Source organism: Mesoplodon bidens (genome assembly GCF_964165515.1).
Source record: "Mesoplodon bidens genome assembly, chromosome: 5".
NCBI lineage: Eukaryota > Metazoa > Chordata > Mammalia > Artiodactyla > Ziphiidae > Mesoplodon > Mesoplodon bidens.
The window spans coordinates 49385406-49407470 of record NC_138161.1 but is presented as its reverse complement, the minus strand read 5'-3'; the positions used below and the strand labels follow the sequence as shown (position 1 = coordinate 49407470).

The 22065-nt window shown below is 36.2% G+C and overlaps 1 protein-coding gene across 3 annotated transcripts in view; it reads left to right on the top strand.

Annotated features, from left to right (window-relative positions):
* The window catches only part of IMPG2 (interphotoreceptor matrix proteoglycan 2), a gene marked incomplete at its 5' end in the record, with an annotated part of 71515 nt that overhangs the window by 4930 nt on the left and 44520 nt on the right, over positions 1–22065 (top strand). For 2 of the 3 annotated variants that reach the window (XM_081235097.1, XM_081235096.1), the window contains 4 exons: positions 9532–9698; positions 12253–12284; positions 19614–19663; positions 20771–20853. In XM_081235097.1, the coding sequence (XP_081091223.1) occupies positions 9532–9698; positions 12253–12284; positions 19614–19663; positions 20771–20853 (332 nt within the window). Of the gene's footprint in view, positions 1–9531; positions 9699–12252; positions 12285–12388; positions 12413–19613; positions 19664–20770; positions 20854–22065 lie in introns of all 3 variants that reach the window. The other variant, XM_081235095.1, reaches the window with a different exon arrangement.

Here is a 22065-nt window from a genome sequence, read left to right as displayed (position 1 = left end):
ATGGAAATCCATTGACCTGGCCTTTTGTGAGTAGGGCATATACCAGAAGTGGGAAATTCCAAAGAGAGTGGGAAGAGAAAAAGGAACTGAAGATGAATGAGAATGAGTGTGTAATTTATCAAAATATGATTTCTACTACCTGGATTTTTATGTAATATTACTTTAAAATAGGTAAGAATACAAGAATACCTAGATAGCTTCTGGTTAAATAGTGAAGAGGAAATAACCAATCATTTAAGGAATATGATTATACCTTTTAATTTCTTTGCCCTTGTGTTTATACATTCAAGAGATGCTATTGAAAAAGAAGCCAACCAAAAGAAAAATAAAGCATTCCTTGAATAATTGACTTTAAAATACAGATTCTGTGAATGAGATCATTGGAAAGGGACCTCAAAGCTAAAATGATTGACACAGCACATCAAGATTATAACAATGTTGATATAGCTGTTACTGTCATGATAAAGAGTAAATATTTTATTTGTTTTGAAATTTAGGAAAAATGAATATTTCAACATAGGTCTTGATTTTGAAGAGATTTGGAAGAGATAATTGGATTATGCCCTTAAAACCAATTGTTTGGAGATTGGAGGAAAAGATCCACTCACTGTCCAACCAGAAGTCTTTGGTCCTTCCACCAAGCTAATTTAGTGTAATGGTTTGCCCAGATTTTCCTTCATAGATAATTTGGTATCAGTTGCTAGTTGGTATAACATATTTGAAAAATATCTCCATTTAAGCAAGAAGCAACTGAATTTAACCTAATCATTTGTGAAATTAAAGAGATATTTAGGGTGCTTGGAGTAGGAAGTAATAGTATCCCCCTTTTAAAAATTGTATTAGTAGTTGGACCTTTTAAAATATAGCTTTAAAAAGAAACCATAAACAAGACGAAAAGACAACCCTCAGAATGGGAGAAAATATTTGCAAATGAAGCAACTGACAAAGAATTAATCTCCAGAATTAACAAGCAGCTCATGCAGCTCAATAACAAAAAAACAACCGAATCCAAAAATAGGCAGAAGATCTAAATAGACATATCTCCAAAGAAGATACATGGATTGCCAACAAACACATGAAAGAATGCTCAACATCACTAATTATTAGAGAAATGCAAATCAAAACTACAATGAGGTATCACCTCACACCAGTCAGAATGGCCATCATCAAAAAATCTACAAACAATAAATGCTGGAGAGGGTGTGGAGAAAAGGGAACCCTCTTGCACTGTTGGTGGGAATGTGGATTGGTACAGCCACTATGGAGAATAGTATGGAGGTTCCTTAAAAATCTAAAAATAGAACTACCATACGACCCAGCAATCCCACCACTGAGCATTTACGCTGAGAAAACCATAATTCAAAAAAAGTCATGTACCACAGTGTTCATTGCAGCTCTATTTACAATAGCCAGGACATGGAAGCAACCTAAGTGTCCATCGACAGATGAATGGATAAAGAAGATGTGGCACGTATATACAATGGGATATTACTCAGCCATATAAAGAATCAAAATTGAGTTATTTGTAGTGAGGTGGATGGACCTAGAGTCTTTCATACAGAGTGAAGCAAGTCAGAAAGAGAAAAACGAATACTGTGTGCTAGCATGTATATATGGAATCTAAAAAAAAAAAAAATGGTTCTGAAGAACCTAGAGTCAGGACAGGAATAAAGACACAGATGTAGAGAATGGATTTGAGGACACAGGGAGGGGGAACGGTAAGCTGGGACGAAGTGAGAGTGGCATTGACATACATACACTACCAAAAGTAAAATAGATAGCTAGTGGGAAGCAGCTGCATAGCACAGGGAGATCAACTTGGTACTCTGTGACCACCTAGAGGAGTGGGATAGGGAGGGTGAGAGGGAGACACAAGAGGGAGGAGATATGGGGATATATGTATATGTATAACTGATGCACTTTGTTATACAGCAGAAACTAACACAACATTGTAAAGCAGTTATACTCCAATAAAGATGTTAAAAAGAAATATATGGCTTTATTAGGGTATACATTGGTGGATTATAAACTGCACATATTTAAAGCATAGAATTTGATTTGTTTTGACACATGTATTTATCCTTGAAGTTATCACTACAATCAAGATAATGAATTTGTCAATTACCTCCAAACATTTTCTCATGTGCCTTTATAATCCCTTCCTCCCTCAGCACCTCCCTTGACCTCAGTGCTGAGGCAACAACTAATCTGCTTTCTATTACTATGTATCATTTGCATTTTCTACACTTTTTCTACTATGTATTGTTTGCATTTTCTACACATTTTCAATGTCTTCATACTGTGTACTCTTTTTTTTTTTTTGTCTAGCTTCTTTTACTCAGTTTGTTTTGAGACTCATCCATGATTTTTTTGTGTATCAGTAGTTACCATTTACTGTTGGGTATTATTCCATTTTATGGACTGCATCTTGGGATATTTGGGTGGTTTTCAGTTATTGGGGATTACGAAGAAAGCTGTCATGAACATTTTTGTACAGTTTTTTGTGTGAACATATGCTTTTTATATCTGTTGGTTAAAAGGAGTGTAGTGGGTGGGTCACATGATAGCTCTATGTTTAACTTTTTAAGAAACTGCCAAAACTGTTTTCCAGTGTAGTTGTACCAACAGCTGTATATTGGGATTCCAATTTTTCCACATCTGTGCAATGCTTGGTATAGTCAGTCTTTTTAAACTGTAACCATTCTAGCAGATATGAAGTAACATCTGTTGTGGTTTTAACTTGCATTTTCTTGATGGCTAATGATGTTGTGCACTTTTTCATGTGCTCATTTGCCATTTGTATATCTGTTTTGGTGAAGAGTCTATTCGAATATTTTGCTCCTTAAAAAAAAAATTGGATTTTTTGTTCTATTATTGAGTTGTAAGAGTTCTTTATGTGTTCCAAATACCAGTTCTTTGTCAGATATATGTTTTGCATAAATTTTCTTCCAATGTTTGGTTTGTCTTTTTGTTTTCTTAACAATGTCTTTTGAGGAACAGAAGTTTTAAGTTTTGATAAAGTCCGGTTTATCAGGGTTTTTTTGCATCATGCTTGCTTTTGGTGTTGCATCTAAATTTGCTCAGCTCAGAATCACAAAGACTTTCTCCTGTTTTTTCTGATAGAAATTTTATAATTTTTAGGTTTTACATTCAGGTCTATGATCTACTTTGAGTTAATTTTTGTATTTGATGTATATGGATCAAAGTTAAATATTTTTGCTTTTGCATAGCCAGTTGTTCCAGCATCATTTATTAAAAAGATTATCTTTCCTTGCTGCTGAACCTTTGTTGAAAGTCAGTCTTCTGTATATGATGGGTCTATTACTTCACTTTTCATTTTTTTACACAGATCTCTTTGTCTGTTTTTATGCCAATACCTAACTGTCTTGATTACTGTAAGCTTTATAATAAGTCTTTGAATAAGATAGTGCAAGTCCTTCAACTTTGTTCTTTTTTAAATTTGTTTGGTTATGCTAGGTCCTTTGTCTTCCATATAAATATTATAATCATCTTGCCAATTTGTATACAAGAGGCTACTGGGATTTTGATTGGGATTGTGTTGAATTTATTGATCAATTTGTGGATAATTATAATCTTAACAATATTGACTCTTCTGATCTGTGGATATATCCCTCCATTTATTTAGATCTCTGTCAGTTTCTCTCAACAGTGTTTTGTAATTTTCAGTGTATAGATCTTACACATCTTTTTGTCAGATTTATTTCACTTTTTTCATGCTATTGTTAACACTATTTAAAAAAAATTTGGTCTCTGATTGTTCCTTGCTAGCATATAGACATACAACTGATTTATGTGTATTGATCTTTTATTCTGTAACTTTGTTAAAATCACTTATTAGTTCTAGTAGGTTCTTAATATACTCCTTAAGGTTTTCTACATGGTTGATTATTTCATCTGCAAATAAAGATATAGTTTTACTTCTTATCTTCCAATTTGTATGCCTTTTATTTCTTTTTCTTGCCTTACTGCACCAAATTAACTGTTCTCATGCTTTGGGCTCCACGATTCTGAAAGGAAGTTATATTACCCTAAAAAAAAGACTTTGCTCCATTCTAGATGTCTGTGTACTAGATAAGATGCACAGCCTGAGTCCTAGTAACAGGATTAAAGACAGATTAAATGCCGGCATTTCCTTCTTCAGAATATTGTCATTACATTTACCCTTCCTCCACCCGTTTCCAGGACAAGTTTCTCTGCCAGAGAGAGGCTTTTGTAGATTAGTTATCTTCTCAAAAATAGAAAGTTATCTCCAGTGGTAACTAAAGGCTACATGAAAATCATTTGACAAGGACTTCTGAACAAATAGGCCAAATAGTGAAGTATGTGGCATTTGTCTGTGGTGGACTTTTGCCCACCTTAGTACCTCTTTCCTTGAAATAGTGCTGGTTTTGCTCTTGTCTGTAGAGCCTGTACTGTCCTATCTAGGTTTCCCCTCTCTGAGCTGCATGAATACTCCAGACTACCCCCCAATTCTCCTCCTGTATCAGAATGTAAGTGTTTTGAATTCTATTCCCAATTGGAAAACCATTGGATACATTAAGGGTGTGCAGTTGATCCTTGAACAAAATGGGTTTGAAATGTGAGGGTCCCCTTCTACTCACATTTTTTTTCAGTAAATACATATTGCAGTGTTATATGATCCAGGGTTGGTTAAATATGTGGATGTGCAACTGTGGATAAGGAGGGCTAACTGTAAAGTTATATGTGAATTGACTGCAGAGGGTCTGTGCCCCTAACACCCACATTATTCAAAGGTCAACTGTATTACCTTTCTGGAGGGAATTGCATTTTTTATAGTTTTACTGAGATATAATTAACATACCAATTAATTCATTTAATGTATAGAATTCAATGGTTTTCCAGTATATTCACAGAAACGAGTAACTATCATCACACTCAGTTTAAGAAGATTTCATCACCTCAAAAAAACCCTCACCCTTTAGATATCACTTTCTTACCACTCTGTCTCCCCTTCCCCTCCCCCCAGGACTAAGTAACCACTAATCTACTTTCTGTCTCTATAGAATTGCTTATTCTGGATTTGTCATATAAATGAGATAATATAATATATGGTCTTTTACTTTACTTATGGCTTCTTTTACTTAGCATAATGTTTTCAAGGTTCATCCATGTTGTAGCATGTATGAGTAGTTTATTTTTTATGGCCAAATAATAACATTCTATTGTATGGATACACCACTTTTGGTTTATCCATTTGTCAGCTGATGGGTATTTGGGTTGTTTTCATTTCTCTTGGGTGTATATCTAAGAGTAGAATTTCTGAGTCATATGTTTAACCACATGAGGAATTTCCAGATTGTTTTCCAAAATAGATGTACTGTGCCCACCAGCAGTGTATGAAGGTTCTGATTTCTACACATCTTTGCCAGCACTATAATTTCCTTAAAAAAAAAAAATTACAACCATCCTAATGGGTGTGAAGTGGCATCTTGTGGTTTTGATTTGCATTTGTTTAATGACTAATAATGTTGAGCATCCTTTTATATGCTTCTTGGATTTGAATATCTTCTTTCAAAGAATGTCTTTAAATCCTTTGCCTTTTAAAAATTTGGGTTATTTATCTTGTTTTTCATTGAGTTGTAAGCATTCTTTATACACTCTCGATACAAGACCCTTATCAGACAAATGATTTGAAAGTATTTTCATTTTCTTGATGGTGTCTTTCACAAAAGACAAAAGGTCTTTTTTTCACCATGCACAAAAGGTTTTGATTTTGATGAAGTCCATTTTATCTATTTGTTATTCTTTTGCAAAACTGTTTATACTCTTCTGGGTCCCTTGCAATTTCATATGAATTTTAGAATTAGCTTGTTAATTTCTGTAAAGAAACCAGGGTTCTGATAGGATTGCATTGAGCCTGCAGATCATTTTGAAGATACAGTTGGCCCTCTGTATCTGTGGGTTCTGCAACCACAGATTCAACCAACTGTGGATTTAGGATTGCCGTGTACACACTGCTATATTTAAAATGGATAACCAACAAAGACCCACTGTATAACACAGGGAACTGTGCTCAATATTATATAACAACCTAAATGGGAAAAGAATTTGAAAAAGAATAGATACATTTATATGTATAACAGAATCACTTTGCTGTACACCTGAAACCAACACAACATTGTTACTCAATTATACTCCAATATAAAATAAAAAGTTTAAAAACAAACAAAAAACAAAAAAACACTTGAAAAAAAATTCCAGAAAGTTCCAAAAAGCAGAACTTGATTTTGCCGTGTGCTGGCAACTATTTACGTAGCATTTACATTGCATTAGGTATTATAAGTAATCTAGAGGTGATTTAACATATACGGGGAGGTGTGCATAGGTTACATGCAAATACTACACCATTTTATATAAGGGAATTGAGTATCTGAGGGTTTTGGTATCTGCAGGGGTTGGGGATTTAACAATTAAATCTTCCAATTCATGAACATGGAAAGTTTTTCCATTTATTTATGTCGTCTTTAATTTTTTTTCAACAGTGTTTCTTGGTTTTCAGAGTGTAAGTTTTGTACTTTGTTTGTTAAATTTATTCCTAAGTATTTTATTATTTTTGATGCTTTTGTAAATGGAACTGTTTTCTTAGGTTCATTTTTTGTTTGTTCATTGCTAGTGTATAGACATACAACTGATTTATATGTGTTGACCTTGTATCCTGATACCTTGCTAAACTTGTTTATTAGTTCTGTAAGTTTTTAAGTGGATTTCTTAGGAGATTTTTTCAGGAAATGACATCCCCCAAAGCATAATTTGTAGGAGGCAGCTTATGCTATTCTTCTGTGAATTCATGAGAGATGCCAAGGGAAGGCCTGCTATGAAACCTGGTATGATTTCTACACTTCTGGATGCTCCAGCTGCATTTTTCCTCACACAATAATGTTTTTCTAAGATTTTATGAAAATATTTTAAACATATAAAGTAGTTGAAAGAATAGTTTAGTGAACACCATAGTCTTATCACCTAGCTCTACAGTTAACATTTTATATTTGCTTTATCACATATCTATCTATCCAACCATCCTATTTCTTAGATGTATTTCATAAATTAAAGATATCATTTCATTTCCCTGTAGAACTTCAGCATGAATATCATTAACTAGAGCTTAATATTTGTTTACTTTTCTGAAGGTGGAATTTACATAGAGTGAAATGCATAAATCTTAAGAATATCATTTGGTGAGTTTTGACTAATGCACACATTGATGTAATCCAAACCTCTCTTAAATTTGGGGATAGTGCCACCACAGAAAGTTCCCTTATTCCCCTGCAAGACAGTCCTCCCTTCTCAACCCCAACTACCAGGTGACCACTCTTCTAATTTTTTTAAACCATAGCTTAGTTTCACCTATCTAGGACTTTATATAAGTAGAATAGTATGAACTCTTTTGTGTAAGGCTTCTTTGACTCAGCCTTTTGAGATTCATTCATGTTTTTGTATGAATTAGTAATTTGTTCCTTTTGATTCCATTATGTGACCATATGTTTGTTTATTTTCCTGTTGATGGATACCTGAGTTGTTTTCTTTTTTAAGTTATTATGAATAAAGCTGCTCTAGCATTGAACATAAGTCTTTCTGTGGATATGTGCTTACGTCTTGCTTGAAGGAATACCTAGGAGGGGGGTTACTGGGTCATAGGTTTGGTGTATATTTAGTTATATAAGAAACTACCAGTACTTTTTCCAAAGTGGTTGTACTATTTTTCATTCTTGCCAAAAATGAGGGCTGTGTTTGTTCCACATTCTCTCCAGAATTTGATATTGTCAATGTAAAAAATTTTAGCCTCTCTGGTTCATGTGTGGGTGGTTCAATTTCCATTTCTCTGAAGAATGAATGACAGAGCACTTTTTCACATACTCATTGACTCTTTGTATCTCGTCCTTTGTAAAGTGTGTGCTTCAGTCTCTTCCATATTTTAAAAATTGGATTGTTTGCCTTTTTGTTAGGGAGTTGTAGAAATCCTTTAAATATCCTAAATACTAGTTCTTTACAGATATATGTATTTTGAATATTTTCTGCCAGAGGTATGGCTTACCTATTCATTTTTATTAATAGCATCTTTGATGAGCAGAAGTTTTTAGTTTTGATGAATTCTAATATCGGTTTTTTGTTTTTTCTTTTATAGTTGTTGCTTTCTGAGTCCTGTCTATGAAATCTTTGCTTATCTTCAGGTCATGTATATATTCTTCTGTGTTTTCTTTTAGGACCTTCAAAGTATTAGCCTTCATATTTCAAATTATTTTATGTATATTGTGAAGACGTTATTGAGATTTATTTTTTCTCATAGATATATAGTTATTTGGTCTTACAGTACTTTTAATACTTTCTTTGAATCATCTCATCTCATAACCAGGTCTTGTAGACATTCGCTTTTTGTTTGTTTCTACCAACCCAGACTTTCATCTTTGCATTGTCTTCTGGTGTGTACTAAGCTGTCATTTGGAAGTTTAAAGAGGAAGAAAGGAAGAACTTGAATCTACAAGTGGTCACCTCTGCCTCAGTCAGTCTCTGTTGGAGTCTTCTGTATGCTGTAGGGTCAAAGGTTCTAAAGAACAGGATTAAGAATGTAGTTAGCTCACTGAAAAAGAAACTAAGTTTGCAACCAAAGGTTCATTCAATTTAACCCTGAAAAATCAGTTGATAGAGAAACTTTCAATATTCATATATTTTAATCTCTGTTAAAGCCTAAGAGCTTTTTTTAGTCTGGGATTCTTCTTCCATCAAATAACTGTTGGACAACCAGAATCCAATATGATAATAACATTTAATATTCATGTAGCACTATGTAGTTTATAAAATACTCTCAGATAAATTAAGTAAAGCAGTTATTATTCCTCTCATTAAAAAAGAGAGATGAGTACATTGAAATGTTGACTGGCTAGGTCAGTTACTCTCAGTTATCAAGCTAATACACAATGAGGCTAGCGCTAGAGATCCTTCTGACTCAGTGAGTTCAGGGCCTCTATCTCGATATGCTGGTGGATTAGCATTCAGTCCTCTTGAGATGAAAAATAATTTCCTTGATCTCTGTCCATTTAAATCCATCTTTCTCCCTTACCACCCTCCTCCTCTTCTCTCTCATCCCATCTGTTGTGCGCAGTGCCCTGCATCAGGACACTGAAATGGTTACAGGATAGCAATACACTTAGTGCTGTATAAAATGTGCAGACAGCCTGTTTAGTGTCCTTTCAGAGTTGATGCTTTGAAATAACTTAGCAGATACATTAAATTAGCTTTCATTTTAATACAGCAGTATGTTTCTTCTGAATATCATTTTCTTTTCTTTTTAGTTCTCACATCTTTTTAAAAATTAATAGATTTTATTTTTTGGAGAAGTTTTAGGTCTACAGAAAAATTGAGCAGATAATCCAGAGTTACGTATACTGCCACCCTTCCACACACACACACACACACACACACACACATTTTCCCCTCTTATTGTGAGAACCCCGAAGTGCTTTCTGTAAAAATACCTCTCTGTTTGTTTTTCAGTATGCCAGGAAGCTGTCTGGGAAGCCTTCAGGACTTTTTGGGATCGACTTCCTGGGCGTGAAGAATATCATTACTGGATGAATTTGTGTGAGGATGGAATCACAACTATATTTGAAATGGGCACACATTTTAGTCAGTCTGTGGAACATAGAAGCTTAATTATGAAGGTAAATGTAGTAACAAGGGAAGAAATTACTGGACTGTTGTAGGAGCGCGTACACATAGCTCAGGCCTAAAGGAAGAAAGAGCAAATGCCAAATCCCTGCATTACTCTTTTTTGTTGAATTAGGTTGTTCAAGTGACCTACCACAGGGTGGCTTAGTCTTTGTATCCCTAGCTCTGGCCATTATAATAAGCATTGTTAACCCAGCAAGAGCCTCACGCTTGTTTATAAGTGTAAATATTTGGAAATAATACTCAGCAAAGATTTAGGCTAAGAGTATAAATCTGTGAGAGTCAAACATTCTTGCCAGGGTTTTTCATCTTATCAATTCAGAGTGGTGCAAACGACTCTAATTAAGATAGAGGATATAGGTCATTGGATAAATGTTTAGTAAAGTATAAATGTGATTCTAATTAATGAATTTGCTTACTTGTTTTCCTTGTTTTAGATTTAGTTTACTCTTAGCAAAGGATAAATAGGCATGCATATAGACAAATATCTGCCCACCTTCCCCTTTTCATGTTGCCTGCATGTATTCATGACAAGAGAATGAAACTGTTTAGATATATGTGGTAGATTGCTCATGCTGTGTGATAGGCCCTTTATATCCTTCTTCCTTTTGTTCAAGTCCTACATGTCCTCAGCTCAGATGTAACCTCCTTTGTGAGGAATCAACCCCCAGCCTAGCAGATTTAGCTCCCATAATCCTTTGAACTCCATAATTCTTTATTCATTCTTTAATGTTGTACTTCTTACATTTTATTATTATTAGTTGTATATGTATATGTGGGCCAATATATCAGAAGAGTAGAATTGACAGGGGACCAGACTGGAGGGGTGGATAACTTAACAAGTTTATAGTTGATAGGAAACCATTGAAGGGTTGTAAGTAGGTAAGTCATGGGGGCTAATTGGACAGTTTTGAATTGTAAAATGATTATTATGGTTTCTATACGCCATGTGATAGATTAGAGGGGACAAGATGAGCAGAGATCAGTCACGATTCCAGGGCCGAGGGGATGAGATTCCTAACTAGACCATGAGATAGAGAAAGGGAGCATAGGGGATGTAAGTAGGAAAAAGATTAGTAGGACTCTGTGATGGATTGGATGGGAGTGGGATAGGATGAAAGAATGGCCCAGGAAGCCTCCCAGCTTCTAGCTTGGATGACTAAAACTGAGAACTCAGGCAGAGAAGCAGCTTGTAGATGCTGACAGGGAGAGTGAGTTTGCTTTTTAATGTGTTGTTTTGAGCCATTTGTGAAATGTGAATTGCTTGATATTTAGGCATGAAGCCAAGAAGAGTGATCTGGGTTATAAATACAGCTCTAGGGATCACCAGCCTTGAGGTAGTAATTGAAATCATAAGAGTGGCTGAGAACATTACTTAAGCAATCACTGGCTGTTCAAAATCTGAAGGAAGCTTGATTTTACCTTTTTTTTTTCTTAAATTGAAATATAGTTGATTTACAGTGTTGTGTTGATTTCTGCTGTATAGCAAAGTGATTCAGTTTTACATATATATACATTCTGGGTTTTTTTTAGCTTGATTTTAAATATAACAACAACTGTTTACACATAGGTGGTGAATTTATGTGGTTGACACCCTTTATCAGAACTCAGAACGCCAGCAATTGTACAAATAACCACCATGCTGGCCTATAAAATTTTAAAGCTAATAGTATAACCTGATAAAATGATGATTTTGCTATATGTTTATATGTATCTTGAGAGAGATTAATTAAAGGAAATAAAATCATAGTTGAAGCTGCTGTATGGTTGAAATTAAAAAAGAAGCAAAAAAGAGTGCCTGAGATCATTCTAGGAGAGTCTGTATAGTAAGAGCCTGAGTTATTTATAAATATTTTGGGAATTATTTAGAGTAATAGTCTCTCCATTTTACAGATAAGGAAATTGAGGCCCAGCACCAGAGAGATTTTGGGATTTACCTCCATAGCTAAGAAAGAGAAAATGGAATTCTTCTGATTCCAAATTAGTGTTCTTTTTATCGTATTGGTTTCAAAATAAAACCACTAATTTAGAGGAAACTTGGAGACAATTTGCTTTGGAATGCCCCAGAGGAATAATCCAACTGTTTATCAGACAATTTATGTTTTTGTCTGAATTCTAGAGAATCAGATTTCATAGTTATTTTATCCACATGATTATATTGGTCTGTGATGAGAGTTTCTATAAATGTATAAGATCACAAAACAGTTTGGTTCTAAGTCCATGGAAGGTTAATGTAAAACTCTACCAATCTCTTACCTGTAGATCTTTTTGGAATGATTAGCAGGTGAAGTCTGTTAATCTGTGCCCATTAAGACAGCACAGGGACTTTTGTGCACATACACAGAGACTTGAGTGTCAGGACATTCTTGCAGTCGCAAAACAAACTTGGCATCATTAGTACCTTGCTTTAACTATTTCTCTAGACATAGAGATAATAACATAGATTCTGTGTTATGGCATTAGTGTTCTAGATGCGATACATTTTGTTTACTGCTTATTAACTGTCATTAATTCACATGGTCATTTTTGTATCTTTGTTTTCCTTAGAAACTGACATACACAAAGGAAACTGTAAGCAGGTGAGTGTCTTTTTTGCCTAAGTTCATGCTTGGCAACAGACATGTATCATACCTATTCCCAGACTCACCCCACATTTGATGATTCCTTCCTGTTTTCTTGCCAGTTCCTGCAATGACCAGGCCTGTGGGTAAGTCTCAAATGCTTTTCCTCATCTTGAGGCCACTTCCCTTCCCAGACCACCTCTGCAGCCACTGTGCTAGTTTACTGTCTGACCTTCCCAGGAGGCAGACTTGGTCCTCTCTCTTGGGTGAGAAAATAGATTTTTGGAAATGGAATACCAAATGATCTACTCTTGCTGAGGCTTACAGGCTAATGATAATATTGATCTAAAATGGTACACCTTAGTGGAGGATGGTGTACTAAATGATGGGTTGTGGTGTGGGTCACTTTATTGTGTAATGACGATTATGATGTTGAAGCATAGGAATAGCACAGCCTTGATGAATCCTCCAGTGGTATGAGTCTTGGCTCTGTGGGCCTTTAGGCTTAGGATTAAGGTCATTTCTGGCTCCTGAACAGTAGCAGAACAAAGCAGATCATGGAAGGTGAGGGATTTTGAGCCTACAGGGACTAAAGTTTTCCAATTCTATCCATACTCAAAATATCTAGATTATGCTGGCATGTAAGTGATTTTTTTTGAAAAACATCACTAGGGCATGCAATTCAGGTCAGAGTCCAGAATTTTGCCTCAAATTAGATTGAAAAACCAACTAGGTGAGTCAGTGTCCGGAGGTCTAGCCTGGGCAGCAGAGTCCAGGCAAAAGCATAGCTGGAGTACAGCTGTGGGTTGTAGTGGGGTATATGTAAGTTTCAAATCAAACATGAGTAAACAGGAGGAAAGTGGGACTCCTTGTGGTCTCACTTCATACAGCTAACAGTACCACTGAGTCTATGCTGGGGCCTGGGATTGAGCTCCTGCTTAGATGTGGGGCCATGTGGTGCTTTAAATGTGTGTTCTTCACCTCTGAGAGCCAGAGCTCGGAGGTTACTTGTGATTGCCATTGCAACACGTGATGCAGTAGACTAAATAATCTTGTGGGTCCTACCAGTGCCAGTAATCTTCATGGTTGTACGTAATAAAAATGATAGAACATCTTACATATCTTATATGGTTAAGAAGTATATAAAAACCATAATAAATATGGCTCTTAACCTGGAATAAGCCTTGGAGTTTACCTGTGAAAATGGACATTGGAAAGATTGTAGCTTGTGAGTTATTATAAAGTGGTGGAAGGAAGGTTATCTGAAATAGGATGGAAAGTTGTAATACCATATGGGGATTGGTGTCATAACACATGAGGTGAACAGAGATAGCTGGAAGATGTTTGAGGTGTAGTTTGTGTATTCCTACATAGCTCACTTCAACTGGGTGCAGTTTTCTGCATTCACCTACTATTTCTTGTAATGAAATTGTGTATATGTAGAAGAGAAATTCTTATTATGCTTAGTTTTCCTGATGTGTTAATCATGTTGAAACATTCATAAATAAACATCATAAGAGAACTGACTGTGTCACATAATTTTATTGATAAGTCACTGTATGTCCTAGATAAACGAGGAGACTCAAAATACTATGCACCATCCTTAGAAAATAGGGCATGAGTAAAAATAGCAATACAGATGAACAAAAATATAACTGAATTTTGAGAATTTAAAAGTTGGTATCCTTCCCATGAAACTAGAGCAGACCAGGTCGGGGCGGGATGAAAAGTTGTGGTACTTGCTGAAATGGTACTTGCTGAAATGAGGTGACCTGGAGTTAGGTAACACTGGGAGTGAAACCATGGGAGTGGTGTAGGAATTCACTAAGCCCCTCTTTCTTTAAGCTGAATATTATAGTCATCCCTTAAAACCCTTAATTTGCCCGTCACTTTTCTATATTTAAATTTATTTTTATGATTTTCTTGAGATTACTCTCATTTTCTGTGTTGAGATTCTGGTACTAGTTTTCTATTTCTGCTGCAACAAATTACCACAAGCTTTGGTAGCTTAAAAACACACAAATTTGGGCTTCCCTGGTGGCGCAGTGGTTGAGAGTCTGCCTGCCGATGCAGGGGACACGGGTTCGTGCCCCGGTCCGGGAGGATCCCACATGCCACGGAGCGGCTAGGCCAGTGAACCATGGCCACTGAGCCTGCACGTCCAGAGCCTGTGCTCTGCAATGGGAGAGGCCACAACAGTGAGAGGCCTGCATACCACAAAACAAAAACAAAAACAAAACCCCACAAATTTATCTTACAGTTCTGTAGTTCAGAAGTTTGACATGAGTCTCAAGGTGTTGGCAGGTCTGCGTTACCTTTCTGGAGGCTCTAGGGGAGAATCTGTTTTCTTGTGTTTTTTAGCTTCTAGAGGCTGCCCACACTCGTTGACTTATGACCCCCTTCCATCTTCAAAGTTAGCAGTGGCTGGTCGAGACTTTCTCACATTCTATCACTCTGACACTCTTCTGCCTCCTTCTTCCACATTTACATTGGGCCTACCTAGATAAACCAGGATACACCCTCTTCCTTCAGGCCAGCTGATTAGCAACCTTAATTCCATCTGCTACCTTAATTCCCCTTTGCATGTAACCTAACAGTAGTCACAGGTTCTGCAGATTAGCGTGTGGACATCTTTGGGAGACCATTATTCTGCTTACCACAATACTTGTCTGTAATTTAAATTGCTTCTTCTACATGAACTCTAACCTAACTGCCAACATATGGCTTGTACCAAATAGTCTGCTGTGTACCAATTTAACCTTCCCCCTACTATCATCTGGCAAGTCTATTAAAAAAAAGCATTTTCCACCTTACTCAGGACCTCACATCCCATCTTACCCTTTAGACACCAACCTGTCATTGTTTTTCTCTCTCTCTCCTGAGTCTTCAACTTCTCCTGTTACTAACTGCTCATTAGCATTTAAACATGCTCAAGTGTTCCCAGGTTACCTGTTTTACAAAAAGCCCTTCTCCAGCACTTGTCTCCAGCCAGACATCTTGAAAACATCTCCCCTTAGCTCCAGTCATAATTTATTCAAATACATTTTCCATCCCCTTTTCTCTTTCTTCTCCTTCTGGAATCCCTATTATGCATAGATTGGCATGCTTTGTATTATCCCATATTATCTCTTATATTGCTTTCATTTTTTTCATTTGTTTTCCTGTCTGCTGTTTTGATTGGGTAATTTCCATTATTCTATCTTCCAGATCACTTATTCTTCTGCATTATTCATTCTGCTATTCATTGCCTTTAGCTCAGCTTTTGTCTCAGCAAATGAATTTTCTAATTTTTCTTGGTACCTCCTTATAGTTTCTAGTTCCTTTTTACAGTAATCTGAATTTCTGTCGATAACCTTTCTTAATGCCTTCAGCATTTTCATTACCTCCTTTTTGAACTCAGTGTCTATTAGACTGAAGAGGTCTGTTTCATTGTTTGTTCCTTCAGGGGAATTCTCTTGGTCTTTTAACTGGGAGTGGTTCCTCTGCTTCTTCATTTTACTTATATTTCTCGCATTCTATGAGTTTAGGAGAAACAATGATCTACTGTAATCTTGGAGGGCTATTTATATGCCAGATCATCCCTGCATAGCTCGTGTGGGTTTAATATTTTTTTGGTGTGAGGGCTGTTTTTGGTTTGAATGCTTGCTGTCTCTTTCCTCAGCATGTGCTGTCCTTTATCCCCTTGATAGAGGGTGTGCAGGTGCGTGGCCCTACGCACATGCTCTGAGGAAGGCGGGGGCAGTGGGTCCGAGCCGCCTCTCGAGTCCAAGATGGCAGCAGCAGCTTGCACCTGGAGCTTGTGTAGGCAGTGCCCTGCTGCAGAGAAAGAAGCTTCTATGGCGGTCCTGCCCCTCTCCTTGTGCCTTTCCCAACAATGGCACCTTGCCTCTGTGGTACGCCCCCCCAACAATGGCACCTTGCCTGTTTTCCTAATGCCTCTGCATATAATATTTTATTTAGTTTTCATCAGCACCCTTGTGAAGTTGGTAGGGCAGGAGGTGTTCCTATTTTAGAGATTAATTCTGGAGGCCCAGAGCAACTGAGGTATTTTCCCAAGTTATACACAAAGTTGGTGATACATCTGGGACTAGAACCCAGATTTCCTAATTCCTTGCCTTATGTTCTTTTGTTGTCACATGCTCATTACAGTTAACAGATTCTAGAGCAGAGCAAAGTATAGTAAATTGTAAAGGGGAGTAGTAATCTAGATATGAAAGTATTGTTGGCTTGTTTTACTGTATTTTTAAACATATATTCCATGTGGCTATGATATCTTTTGACACAATTCCATCTGAATTCCACTGACATGATTAGGTAGTAGTTGTGAGGAATAAATTATGAGCTGGATAAACTGAGAAAATGAGACAGTAGGGGGTCGTTTGCTGCTGGTGTTAAGCTAAAGGTCTTAGCTGACCAACTTCAAATTTGTGGGTTGGCCTAGAAATGAAGCATTTCTGTCTCCAAACTCAATACTACTCTGTGTTCTAGTTCTGTTGTGAGTCACATTTTAGGGTATCCCTGCAGGAAGCCCACCTAATGAGAAAATGTGAAAGGATTCTTGTTACTGTCTTTTGAAGGAAGTGTGGGAGGATGAGGGATTAAGTGTTAGACAAACGATTTGAGTTACTGAGAGTTGCCTACTTACCATCATTAAAATAATGTTATTTTGAATTTAGTAAGTGAAATCTAGTTCTACTGAAGTGAGCAGACTTCTCCATTCTGAGTGTTTACTTAGAGAATTAGCTTAAATTTGATTTTAATTTGGGGGACAATTTGACCAACCCCAGGTGAGGTCTGGTTTCTCTGCCATGCCATCCCAACTTCCTATTCTAGTTACTGTAGTATTGTGCTTTGTTTTACTTTGACCTCTTTGTTCTTCATACTTGATTGCTCTCCAGCTTTAACTGGGTTTCCCTTCCTCTTTCTTGGTCCTTACACATTTTGACTTTTAGGTCTTTTAGTTTATGTACACCACTATCATTAAGACCAAGTAAAACCATCTTGGTTGCTTTTCTAGGGAATATGGGTCACATAAAGTCCATGTGATGTGGAATTAATGTGGGTAAGAGTGAGGTTTCTGGAATCAAGTGGGCCTGTTTTACATCACAGCTCCTTCATTGGCTAGCTGTGTGACCCTGAGCAAATTCTTAATCTCTTCTATCATTAGTTTCCTCATATGCATAAATGGGGATAATAGTGTCTTCCTTTTAAGATTGATGCCAGAATTAAGTGAGTTAACCAAGATAAAGCACTTAACACAATGTTTGACATAAATTTAGTTGTAGTCATTCTTGCTACTATTATCATTGAAAAGCGAACTGGATATGGTTAGGAATTTTAGGTATGGCCTTGGGTCATCAAGTCTTTGTGTGACCCTGAGAAAATTGCTTTACCCATTTGCACCTTGATTTTTCATCTATAAAGTGAAGGTATTGGGAGCGATTCTGCCTTGTGGACAGTTGATAAATCCTGTTCAAGCCTGATGATGTTAATGTCTCTTCCAAATGCATCTGAATCCTAGTTTTTTAAGCTCCGTCTCCTGCAACCCAAGAAGCCTCTTGGTGCTTTTCTCATCATCCAGGTCTTCCTCTACTCATCCATCAAAATGACTTATCCAGATGTCCTATTCCTTTGGGTTCTTTTGGATGACAGCTCACTTAGTAAGCAGTTTCCTGCAAGTGGATGAAAAATAACCAATAGTGGTAGGTTTGGTGTACTGGTTTAATATGTTATTCTTTCTAGATAGTATTTCTAAAACCAGAAGAATTCTTATGGTGAGATTTTTTTTAACCTATATTTCTCAAATTTTCTACCAAAGCCTGGGGCTTTAGGGAACATGGCCCTAGTTGATTACCCCACTCCAATTCCAGTCTTGAAATGTCTTTGAAACTATCATATTTTATCTTAATATTCATTTAAACTTTATATTCTACTCTATAGCCACACTTGTTTAAATATTAAGATGTTTTAAATTCCATATCAGTTTTTACTTAGCTCCCTGCCTATGCTTTTACTTTCGAGTAAAAAATTGATGCTTCAAGATGTGTGCCATGTTTATCTGGTGGCTGTGAGCAACCCTCCCCCCGCCCCACCGTGATCTAGTTTAGAGCAGGGGGACAATTTAAAGCGGTGGTTCTGAAGTGAAGATGGGACCCACTGAGACATTAGCAAGTCTGAGAGGGAGGCATTTTGACTGTGATTAAGTCACCTTCGAAAGCTGACTTGTGGAAAGTTGAAGAGAGTTTTCAACTACTATAATTTAAATTGTATATTTTGGGGGTATATGGAAATTTGGACTTGCAGAAACCCACCTTCTTTTCTTTAGAGCAAGGGCTTTCTCAGATTATCCTCTGATATCTTCTGATCTTTGCTTGCAGTTGCAGGGCAACATGGTAAAAAGACAGTCGGGGACCTGAAACCTGAGAGCAATGTGGCCTATAGCAAATCATTTCTCTAAGCTTGACTTGTTTTATATTAAAAAGTTTCATGACTCTGTGATCTCTCAAATGAGATGAGATTTGGGCTTATATGTTCGCCTTAGCAGCCAGTGCTTTCGTGTCTGTACTACTTGTTGAGTTTGTAATCATGTATTTGTTATCTGTTTTCTATTAGACAGTTACCTTCTTAGACCATGGGTGTTTTGTTCACAACTGTATGTCAAGTGCCTTCTGCACTACACTGGTTGGCCAATAGTATTTATTTATTTATTCCCAAAATATCTGTTCTGTGCCTACTAAATGGTAGGTTCTTTTTTAAGGTGGAGATACAGCATGAATATGGCAGGTAAGGTCCCTAATCTCATGGAGTTTAGATTCTTGAGGCAGTTTTATTTAATAGAAATTTCTGTGATGATGGACATGTTCTGGGCTGTCCAATAAAGTAGCCATTAGCCACATGTGACTGTTGAACACTTGAAATGTGGCTAGTGTGGATAAAGTTCTGAATTTTAAACTTTAATTTTAAATTAATTTAAATTGCCACATATGTCCACTGGCTACCATATTAGACAATGCCATTCTAGAGGATTAGGGCGTGGACAGAGACCAAAAAGTAGATAAATAAATGAAAAGAATAATTTCCCATAGTGATAAGAACTGAGAAGAAACAAAACAGTGTTATGAAATAGTAAGTAAGGGAGTACTTTATGTAGGGTGATTCTAGTTGAGTAGCATCAAAAAATGTAAAATAAATCAATTGTAAAGACTTTTTTTTTTTTTTTTTTAATTTGCTACTCAGTACTTTGGGAATCATTGTTTGGAGATCTGATGAATCCTTTTTGGAAAACAAACCCCAAAATAACCCCTCACATTTCTATCATTTAATAACTCCAAACAATTTTTTTCCTAGCCCTGAATTGTCATCTCCAGTTCCTGTTGGTGATACCTCAACATTGGGAGGTATGCTTTTGTGCCTTTATTCACTTTTCTTCTAAAATTTATTAATTGAAAGGAAGCAAATTTTTCAGCTCACATTTTAAAAACACCATGTGTTTCTCTCTATGTGTTGTTCAAGAGTCTCAAGAAAAATTAATTCTTTTTTCACTTATTTTCTGACATTATGATGTGGGTACTTAAGAATCTTTAATTATTAAGTATAATACAAAATTGGAAAACTGCTTAAAACATGTACAACCTAAACAGTTGTTTTATGGCAAACACCCTGTGATCACTGCTTATGTCAAAAGGTAGGACCTTTCTAGCTCCACCATTTGTCATTTGTCTTGTAGAGTTTTCCAGAGTAAGAATTTTTTCTGATTGCATTCTGTGGTGTACTTTAACATTTACTTTGACCTCTATATTTCCTATAAATTAGTAGTTGCTTTCTTTATTTTTAATTTTTTTTTAAAAAGCTGTTCTATGTTGGAAATTTCAAACATATACAAAAATAGCACAATGAGGCCCAGCTTCAGTAATTATAATTTATGGGAGGGGGGTGGTTTGAATTGGGAGATTGAGATTGACATATATACACTACCATGTATAAAATAGATAACTAATGAGAACTTGCTGTATAGCACAGAGAACTCAATGCTCTGTGGTGACCTAAATGGGAAGGAAATCCAAAAAAGAGGGGATATATGTATACATGTAGCTTATTCACTTCGCTGTACATCAGAAACTAACACAACATTGTAAAGCAACTCTACCCCAATTAAAAAAAGATTATAACTTATGGCCAATTCCAACCTTCACCCACTTCCCCTGTCTGAGAGTGTTAGTTTTATTAGGTAACTCCTTAAGGATAGGGACTATGCAAGCCTGGAGGCTTGCATAGAGCCTGACATATAGTACGTATCAATAAATGCTTGTTGAATGAGTCATATTTATTTCTTGTGCTGAGGAGACTCTGGATAAATGTGTCTTGAGGTTAGAATGCACAGAATTTCTAGGATGAAAAAGTAAATGACTTCTAGAAATGCCTTGGAAATCAGTTTCTTGTTTCCTGATAGGAATTCTGATCTAGTCATGGACTGAATTCATGCACGTCTTTGTTTTTCTACTTAGGTGCCAGTCTCAGTGTTCCATATCCAGGGGTGACCTTCTATGAAGGTATCTCAGAGAGCAGCTTGGAGAGGCCAGAAGAGAGTGTGAGTGATGTTCTGTTTTGTTATTTAGTTTCTAACATGGAGAATAGGGATTAAGAGAGATTTATAGTCCATTGCCAGACTACACAAAACTTCAGGTGGTTCCCTTTATGGAAATGTAGATTCTAAAACCAGTACAAAAAAATCTGCAATTCCTTAGAGAGCCAAGTAAATCTGCTTTTGGCAAGGAATGGCTTCAAATTGTAAATGAAATGATTAGGGGCCTGGGGAGCTGTCATCATGGTAAGCCCACTGTCTTTTGTGGGCTGTGTACATAATTTACTTTGAGGGTTTTTGCTTATGTTCTTCTGTCTCTTAATAAATCAGGTCTTAGTCTTCTTCAGAGGGAAAGTATATAGATTTTATGTAGTTTAAAGAAATACCATGCTTTTTAAATGCATCATTATTAATAGTAATCTGTCCACTAAACATTAAGTTGGCTTTCTGTCACATTCAAAATTTTTTAAAAAGTATACACTTCCAGGAAGATAGAAACATTTTGTTAGAAATTTTGTTAAATATGCATAAATCCTAGATTACTTAATATAAGCAAACTCTGATTGAACGTACTCACTAGAAAGGTACAATTTTGTTACCTTACACCTTTTCTTACCAACTTGGACATTTTAACTTCTGAGAATTCAGGTTAAGTCACCCCACTCTGCCCCACCACTTTCCCTGTCACTGAACAAGGCTGGTGGTAGTTTGGGATCCTTGAATCAATATATTTACCCTTAGTACAACTGTGTCCAAATTAGATGGTACTAGAAAATATTGGCATTTGATAAATATTTGAATAAAAAGTTATACTGTAGTTCTGAACTTGAGGCAGAATAGTTATGATTTAGGTCTGGAAACATTTACAGAATGAGATAGAATTCACTATAATAGAAATGAAGACATTGTGTGTAATCAATTGGAACATTCTAAAACAGAGAGGGTGATTTGAAGGTGATTTATAGAATCAGTAGGAAAACAAAATAGTATAGGGATACATGACAGGAATTAGATTGCCTATACCTCTAGTTCAAAATGAAGCCTAATGTACAGTTTTACAGTTCAGTTTTTTCCTAATACATTTTCCAGATACCATTTTAGAAATTATATACTTTATTTCTGTTTTGTTAGTATTTACCCTGTGTGTTATTATGTGTATTTAATCTAGCAAAATTTAAGTTTTTTAGAATCTTTATCCTTACCCTGAGTAATACAGGA